The 22,558-nt window shown below is 47.8% G+C and overlaps 1 protein-coding gene and 1 long non-coding RNA gene across 13 annotated transcripts in view; one reads left to right on the top strand and one right to left on the bottom strand.

Moving 5' to 3' along the window:
- GARNL3 (GTPase activating Rap/RanGAP domain like 3) overlaps positions 1-22,558 on the bottom strand; it is a 216,171-nt gene that overhangs the window by 34,679 nt on the left and 158,934 nt on the right. For all 12 annotated transcript variants that reach the window (XR_008442642.1, XR_008442641.1, XM_054007554.1 and 9 more), the window contains 3 exons: positions 14,804-14,920; positions 13,973-14,148; positions 13,470-13,628 (listed from right to left, as the gene is read on the bottom strand). Coding sequence is in view for 10 of the 12 variants with exons in the window: in XM_054007554.1 (XP_053863529.1) it covers positions 13,470-13,628; positions 13,973-14,148; positions 14,804-14,920 (452 nt within the window). In the remaining 2 variants the exon portion in view is untranslated. The remainder of the gene's footprint in view (positions 1-13,469; positions 13,629-13,972; positions 14,149-14,803; positions 14,921-22,558) is intronic.
- On the top strand, positions 655-2,160 carry LOC128825253 (uncharacterized). The gene is made up of 2 exons (XR_008442643.1): positions 655-1,000; positions 1,838-2,160. It is a non-coding gene; the product is annotated as an uncharacterized LOC128825253 (long non-coding RNA).

Raw genomic sequence — 22,558 nt, 5'->3', positions numbered from 1 at the left:
CGTCTCCCAGGGAATGTTTGCCTAGCCCTGCTCTGGAGCAAAAATTGGGACATTTCTTGTTTTTTGCAGTTGCAAAGAGGTCTATTACTGGGTAGCCCCAAATGCGGAATATGTCGCGAATGATGTGCTCGTTTAATTCCCATTCGTGATCCCACGGGAAACGTCTGCTTAGTTCGTTCGCTGTGGTATTCATCACTCCAGGAAGGTAGGCCGCTGATACCTGGATGTTGTTCGCAATGCACCAGTTCCAGAGTTTCATAGCCTCTGTGCACAGGGACTGGGATCGAGCTCCCCCCTGCCTGTTCACGTAGAACATGCATGCAATATTGTCTGTCATTATGCGTACGTGTTGGTTCTTGATCAGTGGTAGGAATTGACGGCATGCATTGCGAATGGCTCGAAGTTCTAGGACATTTATATGGAGAGAGGTCTCGGTTGAAGACCAAAGCCCCTGGGCTGTGTGGTGAGACATGTGTGCACCCCATCCTGTCAGAGATGCATCGGTCGTCAGTATGAGGGATGGAGCCTGCTGAAGAAAGGGGACTCCAGAGCAGAGGTTGGAGTGAATTGTCCACCACTGTAGAGAATCTTTGACTCGGGCAGGTATGGAGAGAGTCTTGTTTAGAGGGTGCACATTCGGCCTGTACACCGTGGCCAACCACGCTTGGAAGCACCTCATATATAGACGTGCATTTTGAACGACGGAGGTGCACGAGGCCATGTGACCTAGTATTTGTAGGCAGTCCCGGACAGTCACCTGGGGACTGTTGCGAATCCTTGTGGCTAGTTGACTTATAGAATTGAAGCGAGCTGGTGGGAGAGATGCCAACCCCGTCCGGGAGTCGAGGTATGCCCCTATGAACTCCAGATGTTGGGTGGGGTATAATGTGGATTTGTTTTTGTTTACTTGCAGGCCTAAAGATAGGAAACAATCGATGGTAAGCCGTATGGATCGGAGAGCTTCGTCGAACGTTGAAGCTTTGAGGAGGCAATCGTCTAGGTAAGGAAATATTACGACCCCTTGTTTTCTGAGGTAGGCTGTAACTACGGCTAGGATCTTGGAAAAAACACGGGGGACCATGGACAGTCCGAAAGGGAGAACCCTGTATTGGAAATGTGTGGAGCCGAGAGTAAAGCGTAGGAATCGTCTGTGGGATGGGTGTATAGTCACATGAAAATAGGCATCCTGTAGGTCGAGGGCTGAAAACCAGTCGCCCTGCTCCAGCGCTGGGATTATAGTGGTGAGAGTGACCATCTTGAACTTTTGCTTTTTGACAAATTTGTTGAGCCGCCTGAGGTCGAGGATTGGTCGCCATCCCCCATTTTTCTTCTCTGTTAAGAAATAATGGGAGTAAAAACCCTTCCCTCTGTGTCGTTCTGGCACAGTTTCTACTGCTCCCAGTTGAAGGAGATGCTGCACTTCTTGGAAGAGTAGTTGCTCGTGAGATGGGTCCCTGAAGAGGGACGGGGAGGGTGGGTGGGTGGGAGGGAGGGAGAGGAAGGGGATGGCGTATCCAATTGTAACTACCTCTATGACCCATTTGTCGGATGTAATTTTCTGCCATTGATGAGAGAATGGTCGTAGGCGGTGTCCAAAGATAGGTGTGCCGGCTGAAGTGGGAACGCTGTTTTCTAAACCCTCAACCAATGCTTCAAATCTGCCTATTAGTTGGAGGGGGTTGCAGCGCCCCTGTAGAATTAGGACGACGACGCTGGAATCTTGGTCTTTGGCGTCGTTGTTGCTGTTGTTGTTCCTGTGGTCTATAGGAGTGTTGTGAAAATGTGGGGTAGCGTGGTCGGTGATAAGGTTGATATCTATATTGTCTTCTGGTCGCAGGTGGCTGGAGGCCTAGGGACCGGAGGGTTGCTCTTGCGTCCTTCATCGAATGCAGCATGTCGTTTGTGGTGGAGGCAAAAAGTTTTTCCCCATCGAAGGGAAGATCTTCAATGGTGCTCTGGACCTCTCGAGGGAAGAAGGAGGAAGAGAGCCATGAACCTCGTCGCATGACCACTGCTGTGGCGGTCGACCTTGCTGCAGTGTTAGCTACATCGAGGGCCGCTTGGAGAGCGGTGCGTGATATGGTTTGTCCCTCGGAAACCAGAGCTGTGAATTGTTGTTTCTTCTGTTCTGGGATGTGATCAATAAAATCCATGAATTTATTATAGTTTTTGTGGTCATATTTTGCAAGGACTGCGGTATAATTAGCTATGCGAAATTGTAGCGTCGAGGATGCATATACTTTACGGCCGAAGAGGTCCAGGCGTTTACTGTCCTTGTTGGCTGGGGTGGAGCGGGCGTATTGTTGTTTGGCCCTCTGGTTTGCTGCGTCCACTACCAATGAGTTTGGCGCTGGATGGGTAAAAAGGAATTCAGAGCCCTTTGAAGGAATGAAGTACTTCCTGTCCGCTTGTTTACAGGTAGGTAGGCTAGTGGCTGGATTCTGCCAGATGGATTTAGCGGGTTCTAAAAGGGCTATGTTGATTGGTAATGCCACTCTAGAGGAAGAAGAGGGCTGCAAAATGTCTGTTAGTTCATGCCGTTGTTCAGTGACTTCCTCTAAGTTAATTTTCAAGTCACCTGCAGCTCTTTTAAAGAGGTCTTGGAATTTGGCATAGTCATCCGACAGGGTTGGAGGAAGGGGAAGTAAGGCTTCCTCAAGCGTTACGTCGGACTCTGCTGGAATAGGAGCAGGACTCAGTTGTTCCTGGGAGTGTGACGGTGCTGCCTGGTATCTTATGTCACTGGCAGGTCCGTCACGAGGCAGTGCTAAACCGGTGTTGCACCTGGTCGAAGTGCCGTAGCGCATGTGTTCTCGGGGGTACGATGCCCATGGTGCCCAACATTGCCAAGGTGGTGGGTAGGGCATAGGTGTTGCCATCCAAGGGTTCACTCCCCATGGTGCAGGATACTGAGAACAGGCTGAGGTAGTTTTTTTGTAACCCCTGTTGATCTGGGTCTGGGAGTCTTGAGAAGGAGAAAAAACTGCCTGTGGATCAGTTTCCTCCTCACTGGAGGAAGGTTGTTCTGATCCTGAATCCAGCATTGGAGAAAAACAGGCATTTATCAGGGGAGACTGCAGAATAGGTGAGACCAATAGATCTGCTGTCTGAGTGAATTGAAAAGGTGAGGCTCCTGCATGAGGTGAAAGCTGCGGAGGAGGAAGTTGCCCTGAGGGAACATTCCTCTGAGCAGGGGTTTTTCCTTTGATCTCCCTGTCAGCCTGTGCTGCGATTGCCGGTGCCGTGGTAGGTGCCGGGGGGACAATATCAGCCCGCACAGGATCAGGCAAGGCTGGAAATGTCGGCACCGTGTTCGTCTCGGTGCCGAACGGTGCCATAAACGAGGCAGGCAACTGAAAGCTTGAAGCCTCGGCACCGGAGCTTCGCGCCGCCGCCGCAGCCTGAGGCGGCTTTCGTGCGGTGCCTGAGGAGCCCGGCTCTTCAAAAGTGCTGAGGCGAGGAAACACAGGCAGGGAAACTGTTGACCTGCCTGAGGCACTTTTGTGCCTCACCAACTTCTTTGCTGGAGAGGGCTGCCCCTTTTTTGTAGCTTTCTTCGGTTTTTTTGAAGCAGGGGGGCTGTGGCGGGCAGTAGAGCTGGAGTCGGCTCCTGGGTCTGAAACTGACCCGATAGACTTCTGCAGGAGGAGCAGTTTCAGTTTAAGCTCCCTGTCCTTTCGTGCCCTGGAACTGAGTTTGGTACAGTGGGCACATTTTTGGGGAATGTGTGTTTCCCCCAGGCATTTTATACAATGAGAGTGGCCATCAGAGAGCGGAATAGCGTTCTTACACGTAGAGCAGCGCTTAAAGCCTGTGGAGCCAGGCATGGTAGAAGCGGCTGCGGCTGAGAGAATTTTTTTTTTTTTTTTAACAGATAAAAGAACTAATGAGCTACACTAACAAGAACTGACAACAAACTAACTACTAGAACAGGTAATAGTAACAAAGTGAGGGATTTCCTAACGAGTCTGCTGAGCTCCGTCTCAGGCCGGGGACGGTAGAGAAGGAACTGAGGAGATTGGCCATGCATGCGCACTATTATCCTAGACTCACTGCGGGGGGCAGCCTCTGCGCATGTGTGGCCAGTACGAGTACTGCTACGAAAAGTCTCCGAGTGAAGGCGCAGGGACGCACCAACACCTAGAGTGGAGCACCCACAGGGACATCTCTCGAAGAAGAAGTGGAGTCTCTGGTAACTGCATAATGCTCTGTGAAGGTATGAGCAGACACTCAGATTGCCACTATACAGATTTCTGACATAGGGACATTCTTGAGGAAGGCGATGGAGGAGGAGACAGACCTCAGGAGTGAGCACGAATAGGGGATGGAAGTGTTATGTTGCAAACCTGATAGCACTGTTTAATACAGTTCCATATCCATTTGGAGAGTCTCTGGGCTGAAAGCGCTGAACCTTTAGATCTCTCCGCAATAGAAAGGAAGAACATAGGAGATTTCCTAAAAGCCTTTGTCCTATCCAGGTAAAAAGCCAGGACTCTCCTAATGTCTAGTGCGTGCAGTATAGCCTCCCTGTTTTCACGGTGAGGCTTGGAGTAAAAGCTTGGGAAGTGAAGCAGTTGGTTTATGTGAAAGGGGGAAGTCACTTTGGTGATGAATTTCAGGTGCAGTCAGAGAGTGACTTGTCCTGAAACAATATTGTGGATTGAGGGGGAGGGTGCTATCTGTGCTGCTATTTCCCCTATTCTTGCTGAGATGATCACCACCAGGAAGGCTGTCTTCATCGACAGGTATGTGATTGACCAAGTATCCATGCATTCAAAGAGACGTCTAGTCAGGCTTTTCAGTACTAGGTTTAGGTCCTATGCTGGGGTGGGATGTCTGGGTTGGGGGAAGTTTTACTATATCCCTGAGGAATCATTTTGTGGTTGGGTGTGAGAGCACTGAGTATCCCTCTAGTTATTGATGAAAGGCTGCTATAGCCGCAAGGTGGACTTTGAGCGAACTGAGAGATAATCCTAATTTTTTGAGAGTCAGTACATGGTCTAGGAACACTGGAAAAGTAGCAAATGTCGGGGAAATTTGTTGGGAATTACACCAAACCTGAAACCACTCCTACAGGTAAGTATGATGTAGTGGATTTTCTACCGTGTAGTAACACTTTCTGTACCTACTGAGCAGGACCTTTCTATGCACTGGAACCATAAAAGAGGCAAGCCTTGAGGCGGAGTATCTTCAAGTTGGGATGTAGAGTGCGTCCTTCGTTCTGGGTATGGCGTGGGTTGGAGAGAGATCGGTGGGCATGTCACCATTTGTACAGATAAAGGTACTAAGTCTGTCTCAGTCAGGTGGGAGCAGTCAGTATGATGTGTGTTCCTTCTCTTTTTATTTTTAATAGGACTTTTGATAGCAGAAGAAATGGGGGAAAGTCATAGAGAAGGTCCCTGTCACACAGAAGGAGGAGTGTGTCGCCCAATAAATTTTGCCCTATCCCTGTGCTGGAGCAGTAGCGTGGACATTTCTTGTTCAGGTAAGTGGCGAACAGGTCCGTGTCTCCCACCGCCTGAATAAGTCCTGAAACACTGCTGGACTTATCTCCCATTTGTGATTGTGTGGGAATTTGTGACTAAGACTTTTGTACGCCTGGAAGGTAGGCCGCTGATAATGTGATGTTGTGGGAAACACACCAGTTCCATAACTTTAGTGCTTCTGCACAAAGGGAGGGCAACCTGGCTCCTCCCTGCCAATTTATGTAGTGCATAATGCTATGTTGTCTGTTAAGCCTCTTGTGTATGTTCCCTTGATCAGTGGGAGAAAATGGGTGCAGGCATTCCTGACCACCCTGAGCTTGAGGAGACTGATGTGGAGGGACATGTCCGTGGATGATATTTGCCTTGTGTTGTAAGGTCATTTAGCTGTGCACCTCATTCTATGAGGGATGTATCCGTGGTGAGACATAATGATGGTGAAAAGGGGATCCACTGCAATCATTTGCTTGATTTTTCCACCAATCCAGGGAGTTTTTTACCTTGGTGAATAGTGACAGAGGTTTGTCTAATCTGTCTCTCTTTGATCTGTAGACCAAGATGAACCATATCTGGAGGCACAACATGTGAAGTCTAGCATGAAGTATCACTGCTGGGCTGTATTCCCCAGGAATTGGAGGCAGTGTCTGGCTGATATTTGAGTGCATCCTGTAGGTCAAGGGCTGAAAACCAATCTCCCTGTTCCAGAGATGGATAATCATTGCTAGTGTGACCAACCTACATTTTTGAGCTTTGACAAATTTGTCTAGAGCTCTGAGGTCCAGTATGGGTCTCCAACCTCCCTTCTTTTTGGGTATCTGGAAGTAACAAGAGTAAAAACCTTTGGCTCGCAGATGTTGAGGTACTAGTTCTATGGCTCCTAACCAGAAGAGATCTGTTTTTTGTCTTAGTAAACTCTTGTGAAAAGGGTTTCTGAAGTGGGACGAGGAAAGGTGTTGGAAAAACTGGATTTCTTTCTCTGAGACTCAAACGCTGGATTTGGAATTGTGAAGTGTGGGATTTACGTTGAGGTTGTGGACTAAACCGTCTCTTATTCAGGAGTATAGATCACTAATGAGCAAAGAGTGGCCCTGGAATCTTTAAGGATATGGAGGGACACATCAATCTTTTCACCGAACAATGTGGTGCTTTCAAAGGAAAGGTCTTCTATGGTCATCTGCACTTCCTTAGGGAAGTCAGATAGCTATAACCAAGGTGCTTGCCACATGTCCATCTCCACTGCAGTGGGTAGCTGTGTCAGCTGCATTGAGGCTGACTAGAGCACTGTTTTGGCCACTAGTTGTCCCTCATGGATAATAGCTCCAACTGGTCACAGTGTGACTCTGGGAGCTGATCAATAAAAGTGTTGAGCTTTGTATAATTGATATTGTCATATTTAGCTGTTAAAACTTGATAATTTGCAATTCTAAATTGCAATCTGGCAGAGGAGTAGGCCTTTCTCCTGAAGACGTCTAGGCGTTTCCAATCCTTGTCATAAGGAGTGCATCTCATTTGGTGCTGGCAGGCCCAAGATTTTACCACATTGACGACAATGGAATTAGGGGGAGTGTGAGAAAAAAGGAATTTCATTTCCCAAGTCAGGATGTAATTTTTTTTTATCAACCTGTTTACAAGTAGGCATCACCGATGCTGGGATTTGCTAGATAGTCTTGGCCAGGTCCAGAAGAGTCTCTTCTAGAGGATGAGGAAAGTGTAAGATGTCAAGGAACTTGTGATGGGTATTTTTTTTACCTCCTCCAGGGGCATCTGCAGCATGTCTGCTACCCTTTTAGCTAAATCCTGGGAAAACCAGAAATTGTTGGTGGACATCACTGCCTCATCTGAAGAGGAGAAGGAGATGTTGGTTCTTGATGCAACTTCCTCCTCAAATCCGCCCTCCTCTTCCTTCATGATCTCCTCCGGAGGTTCAGAGGTTCTGGATGCTGTGGCCGAGGGAGAATGTCTCAGAGGCTCACAGTGAGTCAAGCTGGAAGTCTAAAAGGTGTGAGGTCTATATGCCATCCAAGGATACCAGTAAGGCCACTGGGGCGGTGGATAGAGCCCAGTGGCGGTGCCCATGGCTGGCCGTACCATGGTGGTGGTGGAGTAAGTTCAGGGTATGACTGAGGAGCCCCTTATAACGGGCACTATATGGAGCATAAGAGGAGTGGTGAGAGATGACCTCCTCTGGCTCACTGTCTGAGTCACCACTAGAAAGTGGAGATGCATGGCATGGTGCCAAAGACTCCAGTATCTGGAGGAGACTCGGTACTGGAGCCCCAATGCCAAGAAGGGGGAAATTCTGGTATATCAGATACCCTGAGTTCTCTTTAATGCTGGAACTCTTGCGGTCCTGACCAACCTGGTGCTGATACGGAGGGAGTTGGGGATCATGCCTGTACTGACTGCTCTGGTGCTGGGTGGCTCACAGTTGACAGTGCTGAAGGTACCGCTCATACCAGAAGCATCGTCTTAACAGTGTGCACCCTGTTCCTGTCCTCATCCATCAGTGGTACCTACTGTTCCAGATCCTTGTGAGCTATGGGTACCGTGCTTGGACGCAGTGGCGTAGCCAGGTCCTAAGTGCAGGGGGAGCAAACCTAAAAAAGGCACCCCCCCTTGGCTCCTCCTCTGGCCACGCCCCCCTTGGCTCCTCAGCGCGTCCCCCCGCCACTGGCTCCTCCGGCCGCGCCACGGCCCCCCCCCCAGCTCCTCCACTCCTCCAGTCAAGCTGCGGCCATGCTGCGCCCCCCCCCCGAGGGGCTCGGTCCAGGGGGAGGTGAATGGGGATGGGCTGGCGGCGAGGGCTAGCTGGGGCTGCCAGCTCCCCCCGGCAGAGCAGCAGGCACAGCCTTTGGGGAGGCCGGAGGGCTCCCCATGGCAGAGGTGGGGGGAAAGCCACCCTAACTGCCCCCCAGGACCCTATCCCCTACCTGTACCCTGACTGCCCAAAACCTTACCCACAACCCCCCCAGAAAGCCCCCCCGAACTCCCGACCCCCCCGTCTCTTGACTGCCCCCTCCAGAACCTCCCTGCCCCTTCTCCGACCCCCTGGCCCCCTTACGCTGCCGCTCGTCCCGGCACGCTGGGCAGCAAGGGAGGAGGAGCGGGGGAGGAGCTCCAGACTGCCGGAGGCGATCTGCAAATGCAGGGAGGGAGGGAGTGATCTCTGCTGCAGGGGAAGCAGAGGAGGGGCTCTCTCTGGCTGTTGGAGTCCCATGTAAGTGGCACCATCCTGCTGGCTGCCCTGTCAGCCGTGCGCCTCTGCATGGAGGGGGGGAAAGGGGAGAAGTCCGGACATTTACAAATTCCCCCCGAACGCTATTTTTAGCTCAAAAAGCCGGACATGTCCAGGGGAATCCGGATGAATGGTAACCCTGCCGGGAGCGGGCCAGTGCTGCGGGGCCCGGGCCGAGCTGAAGCTGCTGGGGCCGGAGCCGCCAGGGTGCTCGGCCGGCGCCACTGGGGCCAAGCCGGGCCAGAGCCGCCAGGGCCGGGAGCGGGCCAGCGTGCTCGGCCGGAGCCACCAGGGCCGGGACCGGGCCGGTGCCCCAGGGCCAGCCAGAGCCACTTCGCCAGGGCCAGTGGGAGCCGCTCGGCCAGGGCTAGACTGGGCCACACTGCGCCTCGCCTCGTCTCCCCGGAGCCCTCCTTCTCGCATCTCCCTCCCCCCAGTTTACCTGCTGCTGCCACCGGCCTGCCCCCTGCTTGTTTTTAGAATCACACGTTCGCGGGAAGCATGGGAGGGGGAGGAGCAGGAGGGCGGAGTGTTCAGGAGAGGGGAGGAGGGGGAAGTGAGCTAGGGAAGGGGTGGACAGCTGCGGGGCCCTTTTAGGCGCCACGTTTCAAAAATGTGATGAGGGGAAGCGGCTGCTTCCCCTGCACCCCACTAGCTACGCTACTGCTTGGATGGTCTTGGTACCAACGATTCCGAGCATGCTGGTGATCCTTTTCGGCTAGCTCAAGGCTCACATATCTCTTTTTAGATACCTCTCATGAGGGATCTGCAGCTGATTTCTTCGACCCATAGTCCTTGGACATCGAGGGCTGTGGGGAAGATTCAAATCTTCTAGGTGATTCCCAGTGTGGGTCAAGGGAAGGCTGCCGGGCTGCCGCCATCAGGCTGATTTTTTGTCTCAGTTCCATGTCCTTACGAGACCTTGGTTTAAATTGTTGACAGAGACCACACTTCTGAGGAATGTGACCTTCCCCTAGGCAGCGTATATGTTTATCTGCCATAGGGATGGCCTCTTTACATAGAATGCACTTATTGTAGCCTGGTGAGCCAGGCATACCCTGCTGTGGGGAAAGGGTCCCCTACAAAGGGGGAAAATTAAAAGTGTTTTTTTTAAAAGACAAAATAAAGAAAATGTACAGCTAAGGAAGGAGGGAAGATTAACTAGCTACTAAAAATGCTAATGAAAAGAATAGAGATAACGATCACAAACAGACTGTTAATGACTCCGTCTCTAGCCAGGGGCGGTTGAAAAGGAACTGAGGAGGGGGTTCACCCACACAAGCTGGTTAGCCTCCTGGTGGGGCACGAGGGAGTATAGTGGATGTGCGGGCCGAATGGACACTGCTACCAAAGTTCTCCAATCAGCAATGTAGGGATGCAAGCGCATCTACAGGGGAGCACCCATAGGGATATTATACATACATACACATACCACCAGTTCAGACCTATCCCAGATCTGTAGTGACAAAAAGCTGTTACCAAATGACAGCTGTTTGGTGACCTAAGTGAAATGATTTGATGGACACCAAGTCCAATTCCCAGAGGCCAGTGTCCACATCCCAAAAACAACCACCATAATTGGTACCAACTGACAGCCTTGTTGGTAGCCTCAGTCAATAGGGCAGTGACTGAACGGGCCATGGTGAATGAAGTCCCCTCTCATCCCTAGAAGTAGATTCTTCAGATCAGGATTGAGGAAAATTGGCAAGACCACATGGGGATGCTTGCATTGCAACTATCCTTGCGGTACCTGCTCAGTCTCCAAGGCTGTCAAACCTGGTCCCTTTCATCATCACTAAATTCACGCAAAAAACATAAGAGGTAAAAAATAAAACAAAAAGTAAATTAAATAAAACCAAGAACCATCAGAAGAGAGGAGAATTTATCTATTTGCATTTTGAGGAAGACTATCAGCATAAACAGACTGCTCAAAATATTCAAACTTGGGTATCTACAGCCAGACACCTAAATCCATATTTAGACACAAATAAAAATGACTCGACTTTCAGAGATACTGACCATCCCAGGCTCGGACAGAAATCAATAGGAATTGTGGGTACTCAAAATTTCTGAAAAATTGGCATTTATTTAGATGTCTAACTTCAGGCAACCAAGTTAGAATATTTTGGCCACTGGAAATACAGAGCTAATTCTGCTTTTTTCCCCATTTCAGTACTGCATTGGGCAGTGATTTCTTAGATAAGACTAAAAGCCATTTCTTGAGTTCAAGTTATTAAGAAATTCTCACACAATACTCCAAGAATGTAAGAAATAGTTTTAGGCAGTTGTGGTTGGTATTTAAAACTTCATGAAAAGGCACAAAAGCACTGATAAGTGCTCAGGTTTGTTTTTTTAAATTGCATCACTTTCATAATACTCCATAACAGTGGCTCTCAACCTTTCCATACTAATGTACCCCTTTCCAAAGCCTGATTTGTCTTGCATACTCCCAAGTTTCACCTCACTTAAAAACTACTTGCTTACAAATATCAGACATAAAAATACAGAAGAGTCACAGCACACACTTACTGAAAAATTGCTTACTTTCTTATTTTTACCATATACACCTCTACCCTGATATAATGCAGTCCTCTGGAGCCAAAAATCTCACCGCGTTATAGGTGAAACCGCGTTATAGCCAGAGGTTAAAGTAAGCCAGTACTGTCAGGCTTCCCCAGCGGTGATTTAAAGGGCCAGGTGCTCCAGCCACTGCGGGGAGCCCTGGGCCCTTTAAATCACCACCAGAGCTCTGGCAGCGAGGCTTGGGCGGCGCTTTAAAGGGCCCAGGGCTCCACACGAATTTGGATACAACGCGGTAAAGCAGCATGCAGAGCCCCTTGGCCTCGCCTCCGCATAGGAGCCGGAGGAGGGACATGCCGCTGCTTCTGGGAGCTGCTTGAGGTAAGCGCCACCTAGAGCCTGCACCCCTGACCCTCTCCCGCGCCCCAACCCCCTACCCCAGCCCTGATCCCTCTCCCGCCCTCTGAACCCCTCTGTTCCAGCCCAGAGCAATCTCTTGCACCCCCAACCCCTCATCCCCAGCCCCACCCCAGAGACTGCACCCCCAGCTGAGCCCTCTCCCCTTCCCTCAACCCCCTGCCCCAGCCCAGAGCCCCCTCCTGCAACCTGAACTTCTCATTTCCGGCCCCACCCCAGAGCCCACCCCCCCAGCCAGAGCCCTCATCCCCTCCCGCACCCCAACCCCCAATTTTGTGAGCAATCATGGCCTGCCATAAAATGTCCATACCCAGATGAGGCCCTTGGACCAAAAAGTTTGCCCACCCCTGATCTAGCCTGCACTCCTGGCCTTCGCAGGACAAAGAACCTCACCCACCCACTCCTGTAATAACCTCTGGCTGAGTTACTGAAGTCACCAAATCATGATTTAAAGGATTTCAAGTTACAGAGAATCCAACAATCTAGTTTAAACCAGAAAGTGACCATGCACCATGCTGCAGAGAAAGGTAAAAAAACCCAAGGTCTCTGCCAATCTGACTTGAGGGAAAATTCCTTCTCGACCTCAAATATGGCAATCAGCTGGACCCTGAGCATGTGGGCAAAACCAACCAGGCCCTCCCCATCTAGTGCCCCATCTCTGGCCATTGGGGATATTTGCTACTAGCTGTCGCAGATGGGCCACATCCCATTGTAGGCAGTCTCATCATACCATTCCCTCCATAAACTTATCAAGCTCAGTCTTAAAACAAGTTGGGTTTTTTTGCTCTCATTGCTCCCCTTGGAAGACTGTTTCCAGGACTTCTCTCCTTTGATGGTTACAAATCTTCATCTAATTTCAAGCCTAAATTTGTTGATGGTCAGTTTATAGCTATTTGTTCTTGTGTCAACAGTGGTGCTTAACTTAAATAACTCGACTCCCTCCCTGGTTTTTATCCCTCTGATGTATTTGTAGAGAGCAATCATATCTCCCCTCAGCCTTTGTATGGTTAGGTTAAACAAGAAAAGCTGCTTCAGTCTCCTCTCATAATGTAGCTTTTCCATTCCTCTGATCATCCTAGAAGCTCTTCTTTGCACCTGTTCCACTTTGAAATCATCCTTCTTAAACATGGGAGACTAAAACTGCATGCAGTATTCCAGATGAGGTCTCACCCAGTCATTAATCTATGTTAAAAATAGACCTTAAGGGGAATACAAAAGGCCTTCAGGAGGAATATGCAAGACTGGAAAAGGAAATCGAACAGGAGGGAGCTTATTCCTCAAACCTGAGAAGGCAAGGAAAGCTGGTTCAGTCTTGGTTTATGCAAATCTTAATTTGAAATTGATGGCTAACAAAGGGTAGTTTACACACACACACACACACACACACACACACACACACACACACACACACTCTCTCTCTCTCACCCTGTACTAAAAGCGAGACAAGCCTTTGAGCTAGGAAGAAAAGAAAAGGCTTTACAGCTATGCTGAAGGTGATATTCCAGACTCTGAGATGCAAAGCTTTTGCCCACCTGGTGATATGTCTAGGAGTACCAGTCAGAGATGTCTTACTTTATGATTGCCTGGGGACAATCACCATTAGGTACTCTAGAAATAACTCAGGTCTCAGGCAGAGTGGGAGCAGAGAGAACAGCTTGAAAACTAAATTAAAAGCAAAAAAGCCAAGATCCTCCCAAACTAGTGCTCTAAGGAAGGTGGTAGAAGTCACTGTGGCCTCAGGGATAGCTATATCGACTTTTATGGTGCTAGGTGTGGTTACACTAGCAAACTCTGTTCTAATGCTGAGAACTTACCCTGCTTGCTTCAACATGATGTAACCTGTAGGACTCCCCAGTACTCTCGTTAACTAAATCAAACTGATGCCGATATGCTACACAGATCATATTGTCATTGTCTCCAGTAGGTCCATCCACCAGAGTCATGATCACTGGAGGGTCAGAGAGACAAATCTCCTGTAATGTAAATGACATTACATTAAGATGGAAATTAAAGGAATTATTCTACTTTTCATATTCTCACTGGAAATAGTTTATACTACAGGTAGTGCCCAGTGAGCTGTGCTAGAGGGCAGACGGGCTGTACACAGATATGTTTCATTAATGAACAAGAATCCAGTTAAAAAAAGCGGAGAATTTTTGTTTAATTATCTGCAATGGGATTTCCCATCACCATTGTTGGGTCTCTCACTTGAACCAATCCTGGGTTTAGAAAGGCAAGATGTGTGCCCCTCCTGAACCAGGTGTCAGCCCTACCAAGTGTGAGAGAAGGTATTTTTAGTGATTTGTCTCAAGCATACCCTGATGTACTGGAATTCCTCCACTGGTGATTCAGACAGTGATGACATCAAACAGACACTGGTTAAACTGTTGCCTTGATTGTATTTCTTTGTGATGAGGAGTAGTTTGTTCCTAATAGCCACAACAATCCTCAGTTCACTGCTGTGGTGAGTATTAATGGCATACAAATGGCAGCCTAAGGAGATAATGCATGTATTAACATTCCCTTCAAGAAACACACCCATGAACTCCACATAGTTCCTTGTGAAGTGAAACCTAATTATTTTTTCACCCTCTAAAATTTGCAAATGAATAATTTCTTATGAAAGTGAATGACTAAATGCATAGGCTTGTGCCAGGGATAGTATGCATCTCAATTATATCCCATAAAATTCTATTGCTCCCCATCTAGAAATGCTCTCAGCTTTTCCAATACAACTCATCAATAAGGTGCAACTCCCCTGCTATTCCACGTACTAGGAACTCATACAATTCCACCAATGCACCAAGTCTGACCTGCAGCACTGCCCTATTATTCCAGTCCTGGGCCTCCATACATAGCTCTGCCAGACTCCTTCAATCCTGCTTGTAATATATCTATTCTGCTTCAGAACTTCTCCCTGGTAAAAACTACCAAGTCATGTGGTATTTTTGTGAAGTGCACAAATGGGAATTGGGATTAGTCCAAATTTATTTTCACATACAGTCTAACACAAGATTTCAATCTACTGTCCAGACGAGAATAACTAAGGGTCAGTTGCTGCAACATCAACAGGGGAGCCAATAGGACCTTTGGCAGCTTCTGGCCCAATGCCTTAATTGGGTCTTTTGATAAATGAGAGTCAAATCACCTTTTGTTTTCTCAAGTTTATTTTCTCTGCAGTCATATTTGCTCTTTGCCATCTGCTTTGCTTCTATGCCATTTCGTACAGCGCTCATCCTGAAGACAAGGAGACGAGAGTCCTTCCCTGTCAGGTTGGGGGGAGAGCCAGGGAAATAGCAAGTTAAAATAAAGAACGGAACTAACATTCCCAAAAAGAATAAATGTCAAATCTGCACATTCACAACCACAATTATGAAGGTAAGAGGCAACTCTCTCCAATCTAGTTTGGAGATAAATGGAAATATGCTAGGAAGGAAAAAATGCCTATGAATTCTGCTTAGGTTATGCAATTCTGCTACCAGATTGAGAGCTCCTGAGCTGATGAGCAGAATTAGCATAATCTATCATGGTATGAACTTAAATCTGGAACACAGCAGCAGCTTTGAAGGAATCCTTTGATTTCTTGAATTAATAGCATAGGTTCCCCTGCATCTGGTTCTATACTGGAAAACAAGGTAAGAACTTGGTGCTGTAATGGAAAACAAGGTGAGAAAATGAGACCAGGATTATTACAACACAATGAAAACCAACACACAAAGAACTAATGCAAATTAGCACACAAAATTGAAGCTTTAGCTCTCTGGGTGGGAATAATCCAACTGAATCTAAATTTACTAAACTGAGTATAAATTTACTATATCCATGACAGAATGAAAATCTCCCCGGGGCAGACTGAGTTGTTCCTAACAAGACTTAAAACTTGTGATAATTTAAACAAATTTATGCCAAAGGATTCATATTCCCACTGCAGAAATGAAAACAACATTCACTGCCAGTGCTAAAATCTTCAGTATCCAACACTTGTAGGTAAGCTATTTGAAGATCATGTATATAAAGGGAAAAGGTTTAGATCATTAAAATAAAAATGGCCCATTGCACTTTGCAGTGGGACAGGAGCAAATAACAAGAATGGTTACTTACCCTATGGCAATTATGGCTCTTCAAAAAGTTGTCAGTATGGATGCCACTATAGGTGTGCATGCACCTCCTGATTGCAAGACTAGAGTCTTTTGAATAGCAGGTTTCAGAGTAGCAGCCGTGTTAGTCTGTATCCGCAAAAAGAAGAACAGGAGTACTTGTGGCACCTTAGAGACTAACAAATTTATTAGAGCATAAGCTTTCGTGGACTGTAGAAGTGGGCTGTAGTCCACGAAAGCTTATGCTCTAATAAATTTGTTAGTCTCTAAGGTGCCACAAGTACTCCTGTTCTTCTTTTTTTGAATAGCAGTGTCCATTGAGGCTGTACATGCATCCTGTGCCTCTTTGTGCACCCATGCAAGCACATAAAGGGCAGAATTTCTCCCTCAGTTCCCTTGGAATTTGAAAGTACTTCTCGGGGAATACTGCACCATTGCACATGCAGAATTTGTGCAGAAATTAATGTTGTGCGTGCAGAATTTCCTCCCCTCTACCCCCAAAATGGACTGCACAGCTGCTGGCTGCCACTAGGGGCCACTGGACGAGGCAGAGCCCAGCTCACAAATAGAAGACAGTGCCGGGGGAAGGGGGAGTGAGCTGGAGGGTTCCCAGCAGCTACACCCCTGAAAGAAGGAGGCGATCTGCAAGCAACTCCGTACAAGCCAGCAACCCAGCATCAGGCTATTTCTCCCTCTGGATCCCTGGGCTCTAGAGAAGTCGAGGGTGATAGTGTCTGGGCTGGGGGCGCCCCACGGCTGGGCTCTGGGGGGGGAGGGGTGCAGGTGTCTGGGCAAGGGGGCACCCTGTGGCTGGGAGGGATGCAGGTGTCTGGGTTGGGAGGACCCCGCAGCTGGGCTCTAGGGTGAGAGAGGGTGCAGGTGTCTGGCCTGGGATAGGGAGGGGAGCCCTGTAGCTAGGCTCTGTGGGGGAGGAGGCAGAGAAACAGGAACTATGTTGTCGGAGAGGTTTCTTTAACTCTCTACTTACAAGAAGTGGAAATTTGGACAGATGACTAGGGAGGAGTATAAAAATATTGCTAGAGCAGGCAGGGGTGTAATCAGGAAGGCCATGGCACAATTGGAGTTGCAGCTAGCAGGGAATGTGAAGGGTAACAAGAAGCAACAGAGGGTCCTGTGGCACCTTTGAGACTAACAGAAGTGTAACAAGAAGGGTTTCTACAGGTATGTTAGCAACAAGGTGGTCAGGGAAAGTGTGGGACCCTTACTGAAGGGGGGAGGTGGAAAAAGCTGAAGTACTCAATGCTTTTTTTGCTGGTCTTCACAGACAAGGTCAGCTCCCAGACTACTGCATTGGGCAACACAGTATGGAGAGGAGGTGAGCAGCCGCAGTGGTGAAAGAACAGATTAAGGACTATGTAGAAAAGCTGGACATGCACAAGTCCATGGGTCCAGATCTAATGCATCCAAGGGTACTGAGAGAGTTGGCTGATGTGATTGCAGAGCCATTGGCCATTATCTTTGAAAATCTGTGGCGATCAGGGGAGTTCCCGGACGATTGGAAAAAGGCAAATATAGTGACCCAGGGAACTACAGACCGGTCAGCCTCACTTCAGTCCCTGGCAAAATCACTAAGCAGGTTCTCAAGGAATCCATTTTGAAGTACCTGGAGAAGAGGAAGGTGATCAGGAACAGTCAACATGGATTCACCAAGGGCAAGTCATGCCTGACCAACCTGATTGCCTTCTATGATGAGATAACTGGCTCTGTGGATATGGGGAAAGTGGTGGATGTGATATATCTTGACTTTAGCAAACCTTTTGATATGGTCTCCCACAGTATTCTTGCCGGCAAGTTAAAGAAATATGGGCTGGATGAATGGACTATAAGGTGGATAGAAAGCTGGCTAGATTGTCAGGCTCAACGGGTGGTGACCAACGGCTCAATGTCTAGTTGGCAGTTGGTATCTAGTTGGTATCAAGGGGAGTGTCCCAGGGGTCGGTCCTGGGGCAGGTTTTGTTCAACATCTTTATTAATGATCTGGATGATGGGATGAATTGCACCCTCAGTAAGTTCACAGACGACACTAAACTGGGGGGGAGGTAGATATGCTGGAGGGTAGGGATAGGGTCCAGAGTGACCTAGACAAATTGGAGGATTGGGCCAAAAGAAATCTGATGAGGTTCACAAGGACAAGCGCAGAGTCCTACATGTAGGAAGGAAGAATCCCATGCACTGCTACAGGCTGGGGATTGACTGGCTAAACAGCAGCTCTGCAGAAAAGGACCTGGGGATTACAGAGGACGAGAAGCTGGATATGAGTCAGCAATGTGCCCTTGTTGCCAAGGCGGCCAATAGCATATTGGGCTGTATTAGTAGGCGTATTGCCAGAAGATCGAGGGAAGTGATTATTCCCCTCTATTCGGCATTGGTGAGGCCACACCTGGAGTACTGCATCCAGTTTTGGTCCCCCCACTACAGAAGGGATGTGGACAAATTGGAGAGAGTCCAGCGGAGGGCAACGGAAATGATTAGGGGGCTTGGGCACATGACTAATGAGGAGAGGCTGAGGGAATTGGGGTTATTTAGTCTGAAGAAGAAAAGAGTGAGGGGGGATTTGATAGCAGCCTTCAACTACTTGAAGGCGGGTTCCAAATAGGATGGAGCTAGGCTGTTCTCAGTGGTGGCTGAGAACCCCATTTTGACTCTAGAGGCTTAAAAGACTCAGAGATCCAGGGACCCAGAGGCCTGGCATCCCCTCACAGCAACATGATGGGCAGCTCCAATGTTGATGTTCCAGACGGAAGCAAGTTCCCTGGCTGGTGGTTAATATAATAAACCCTTTGGGAACTTCAATACTGTCATGTGAGAGCACAACCGGACAGACAGATGGCAAGCTGAGATTGGTGAAAGGTGGACCTCAATAGAGCTGTATGAAATGTTGGAGTGTTTTAAATGTACCAAGTAGTCAAGGACATTCAATATCATAGTCTCCCTTAGGGTCCAGGCAATGCTGGGCTGCCCACATAGAGAACCTCTTCCTTTTTTGGTAAGTAAGTTCTTCTGATGGATGTTTTCCCCTTCTGTATCAGGATGTCTGGTTAAATGAGGAAGGCCCTGTGCATGATACTTAAGCAACCAATGTCCAGGCTGTTAGATGCAGGGACTTTGTGTCTGGGTAGTGTATCTGATCATGAAGTATCTGACCTGTGAAATCAGGTCCAGGCAATTGAACGGACATATGCAGCAAGTCTACCAGCCAAAACTGTCTTGAACAGTAGAAAGTCATAAGAATGTTCGCAGCTTGCCCTCATTTGACTTTGGATATCACTCTGGGGATCTGGAGAATTGATAGAAAGGCATATGGGAAACTTTGATTCCATTGCAGAATGAAAGCACCTGGTAACAATACTGTACTCACTCCTTATCTGGAAAGGGAGGTACTGACCTGTAACTGGAGGTTCTTTGAGATGGGTAGTCCCTATCTGTACTCCATGGTGGTTTACGCATGCACACCATGCACCAGGAACTGAAGAATTTGAAAGTTATGTCTATTGGTCTGCACATTCACCCTGGTTCATCTCATGCCTCTCTCCAAGGGCATAAAGGGTGGGGTGGACTGATCGCCTCTCAGCTCCTTCTCTACCATGAATCAGATAAGATCCAAAGCAGAGGAGGAGGAGGAGAGCAGGCAGCGGAATACAGATAGGGACCGTGAATCTCGAAGATCCTTCAGTTACAGGTCAGTAACCTCCTTTTCTTCTTCAAGTGATGATCCTATTATATTCCACTGTGGGTGACTGACAAGCAGTACCTAAGTCGGAGGAAGGTGCAAGGATGTAGATAGCAGAGTTGAGGACCACCATTCCAGAGGAGGCAGAGGAGTCCTGTACCAATGCATAATGTCTTGGAAACGTGTGAACAGAGCTCCATGTTGCTGCTTTACAGATGTGAAGGACGGGTACCTCCGGAAGTGATATTACAGTTGTTGCTTCTGCTCTGGTGGAATGCACTCTTATTCCAGAGTGGTTTGGGGAAGGTTCAATAGCTGATAGAGTAGAATGCAGCCAGAGATCCATTTGGAGATTCTCTGGGTGGAGATAGCACGCCCCCTGACTCTTTCTGATATAGTGATGAATAGTCTCATGGATTTCCTGATGGGTTTCGTTTTTTGCAGGTAAAAGGCCAAGGTCTGCTGAACATTGAGGGAGTGGAGTCTTCGTTCTTCGGCAGAAATATGCAGTTTTGGGAAGAACACAGGCAAGTGAATCGATTGGTTAAAGTGAAATTCTGAAACTACTTCAGGAGTGAATTTGGGGTATAGATGAAAAGAAACATCCTTATGGAATACAGTGTAAGAAGGCTCTGCCATCATTGCTCCAAGCTCGCCAACTCTTCTAGCTGAGGTAACAGCTACAAGGAAAGCAATCTTCATGGAAAGGAGAGACATGGAGCAGGAAGCTAAAGGTTCACGGGGGGGGGGGGGCTTGTTAGTAGAGAGAGAACAAGGTTTAAGCCCCACTGAATAGGTGGGAAGGTTCTGACCAGGCCTTTCCAGAATCTGTTGGTCAGTGGATGTGCAAAGACCAAGTAGCCCTGAAAAGGTGGATGGTATACACTGATTGCTGCCAAGTGCACTCACAAGGAGCTGATGGACAAGCCTGATGTTTTCAAAGAGAGGATATTGTCCAAGATGAGAGAAATATCTGCAGTTTCTGGGAGAAGGCCTCTTTGAAGTGCCCAAGAAGAAAAGCATTTCTATTTAGCTAGGTAACATCTTCTAACAGAATCCTTCTGCTATTAGAAAGAATGTCCCACACGGTTGTGGAGCATGAACTTTCCAAGGATGATGGCCATCCAAATACCAAGTCCTGAGGTGGAGCAGATGTGGATCAGGGTGCTTTCATCTTGCCGTTCCTCCGGGTCAGGAGCTTGGGAAATGTTGGGAGGATGATCAGAGGTCGGGATGACATGTGTAGGATGTTGGGAAATCAAAACTGTCTTGGCCAGAAGGGGGTGATCAGAATGACCCGTACTGTATCCTGCCAGACTTTGCACAGAACTTGCAGCAGGAGTGGTAGCGGAGGGAAGGAATAGCTGAACTGGTCCAGCCAAGGAAGAAACAGAGTGTCGCCCTGGGCGAGGTGATCTAGGGCTTCTCTGGAGCAATATGTGGTGCACTTCCTGTTTGCTTGAGAGATGAACATATCTCTGGCTAGGGTTCCGCATAGAGTGAAAATATTGTGCAATACCAAGTCGTGGAGCTCCCACTTGTCGATTGCAAAATGTCTGGGGAGGAAGTCTGCAATCACATTTTGCTTCCCCAGAAGGTATACTGCCAATAGCGTGATTCGATTGGTGATATACCAGTTCCAGAGACTGACTGATTCTGCACACAGACCGGAGTAATCCAGGTCAGTTTCTATCTATAACTGAGTCTTTTCTAGTACAAAAGGACCAAAAAGGCAAGGCCTATATATCAAAACAAGCCTTCCTTTATATTAGTGAAATCAACTTTAATAATATAAGAACAAATAACCAAGCCCCCAAAAAAGGGCCAAGTTGGGGTGGCAGAGCCAGGTATCAATGCAAAAAGCGTAAACTCTTTACTTAGGGCTTCAACTCCCCTCTCCAACTATGAAAATGCTGCCCTCTAGTTTAATATCCCCACTCATATATATATAATCCCAATCCAAATTGCTGTAGCAAAACTAAACTAAGTGATTGGGCAACAAAATGGCAAATGAAATTTAATGTGGAGAAATGTAAGGTAATACACATTGGAAAAAATAACCCCAACTATACATACAATATGATGGGGGCTAATTTAGCTACAACTAATCAAGAAAGAGATCTTGGAGTCATCGTGGATAGTTCTCTGAAGACGTCCACGCAGTGTGCAGCGGCAGTCAAAAAAGCAAACAGGATGTTAGGAATCATTAAAAAAGGGATAGAGAATAAGACGTAGGTATCTTATTGCCTTTATATAAATCCATGGTACACCCACATCTTGAATACTGCGTACAGATGTGGTCTCCTCATCTCAAAAAACGTATACTAGCATTAGAAAAGGTTCAGAGAAGGGCAACTAAAATGATTAGGGGTTTGGAACAGGTCCCATATGAGGAGAGATTAAAGAGGCTAGGACTTTTCAGCCTGGAAAAGAGGAGACTAAGGGGGGATCTGATAGAGGTATATAAAATCATGAGTGGTGTGGAGAAGGTGAATAAGGAAAAGTTATTTACTTGTTTCTATAATATAAGAACTAGGGGCCACCAAATGAAATTAATGGGCAGCAGGTTTAAAACAAATAAAAGGAAGTTCTTTTTCACACAGCACACAGTCAACCTGTGGAACTCCTTGCCTGAGGAGGTTGTGAAGACTAGGACTATAACAGGGTTTAAAAGAGAACTAGATAAATTCATGGAGATTAAGTCCATTAATGGCTATTAGCCAGGATGGGTAAAGAATGGTGTCCCTAGCCTCTGTTTGTCAGAGGGTGGAGATGGATGGCAGGAGAGAGATCACTTGATCATTACCTGTTAGGTTCACTCCCTCTGGAGCACCTGGCATTGGCCACTGTCGGTAGACAGGATACTGGGCTGGATGGACCTTTGGTCTGACCCAGCATGGCCATTCTTATGTTTTAGCTTTCTTCACCCTAGTTGAACGAAAAGACCTAGGATATATACAACTATGAAAAGACCCTAACATCGCAGGCCCATATGGACTACTACTACCAGTAGCAGATGGCATAAAACTATTTATTAAAGAGCCAATATATCCATTAAGATTATCCCTTGCACTATTGACCCTGGCCCCAATCCTAGCCCTTTTACTAGCCCTAT

The sequence above is a fragment of the Malaclemys terrapin genome, chromosome 17 (genome assembly GCF_027887155.1).
Source record: "Malaclemys terrapin pileata isolate rMalTer1 chromosome 17, rMalTer1.hap1, whole genome shotgun sequence".
NCBI lineage: Eukaryota > Metazoa > Chordata > Testudines > Emydidae > Malaclemys > Malaclemys terrapin.
The sequence above is the reverse complement of the archived record's forward strand: the minus strand, read 5'-3'. Positions and strand labels throughout refer to the sequence as shown.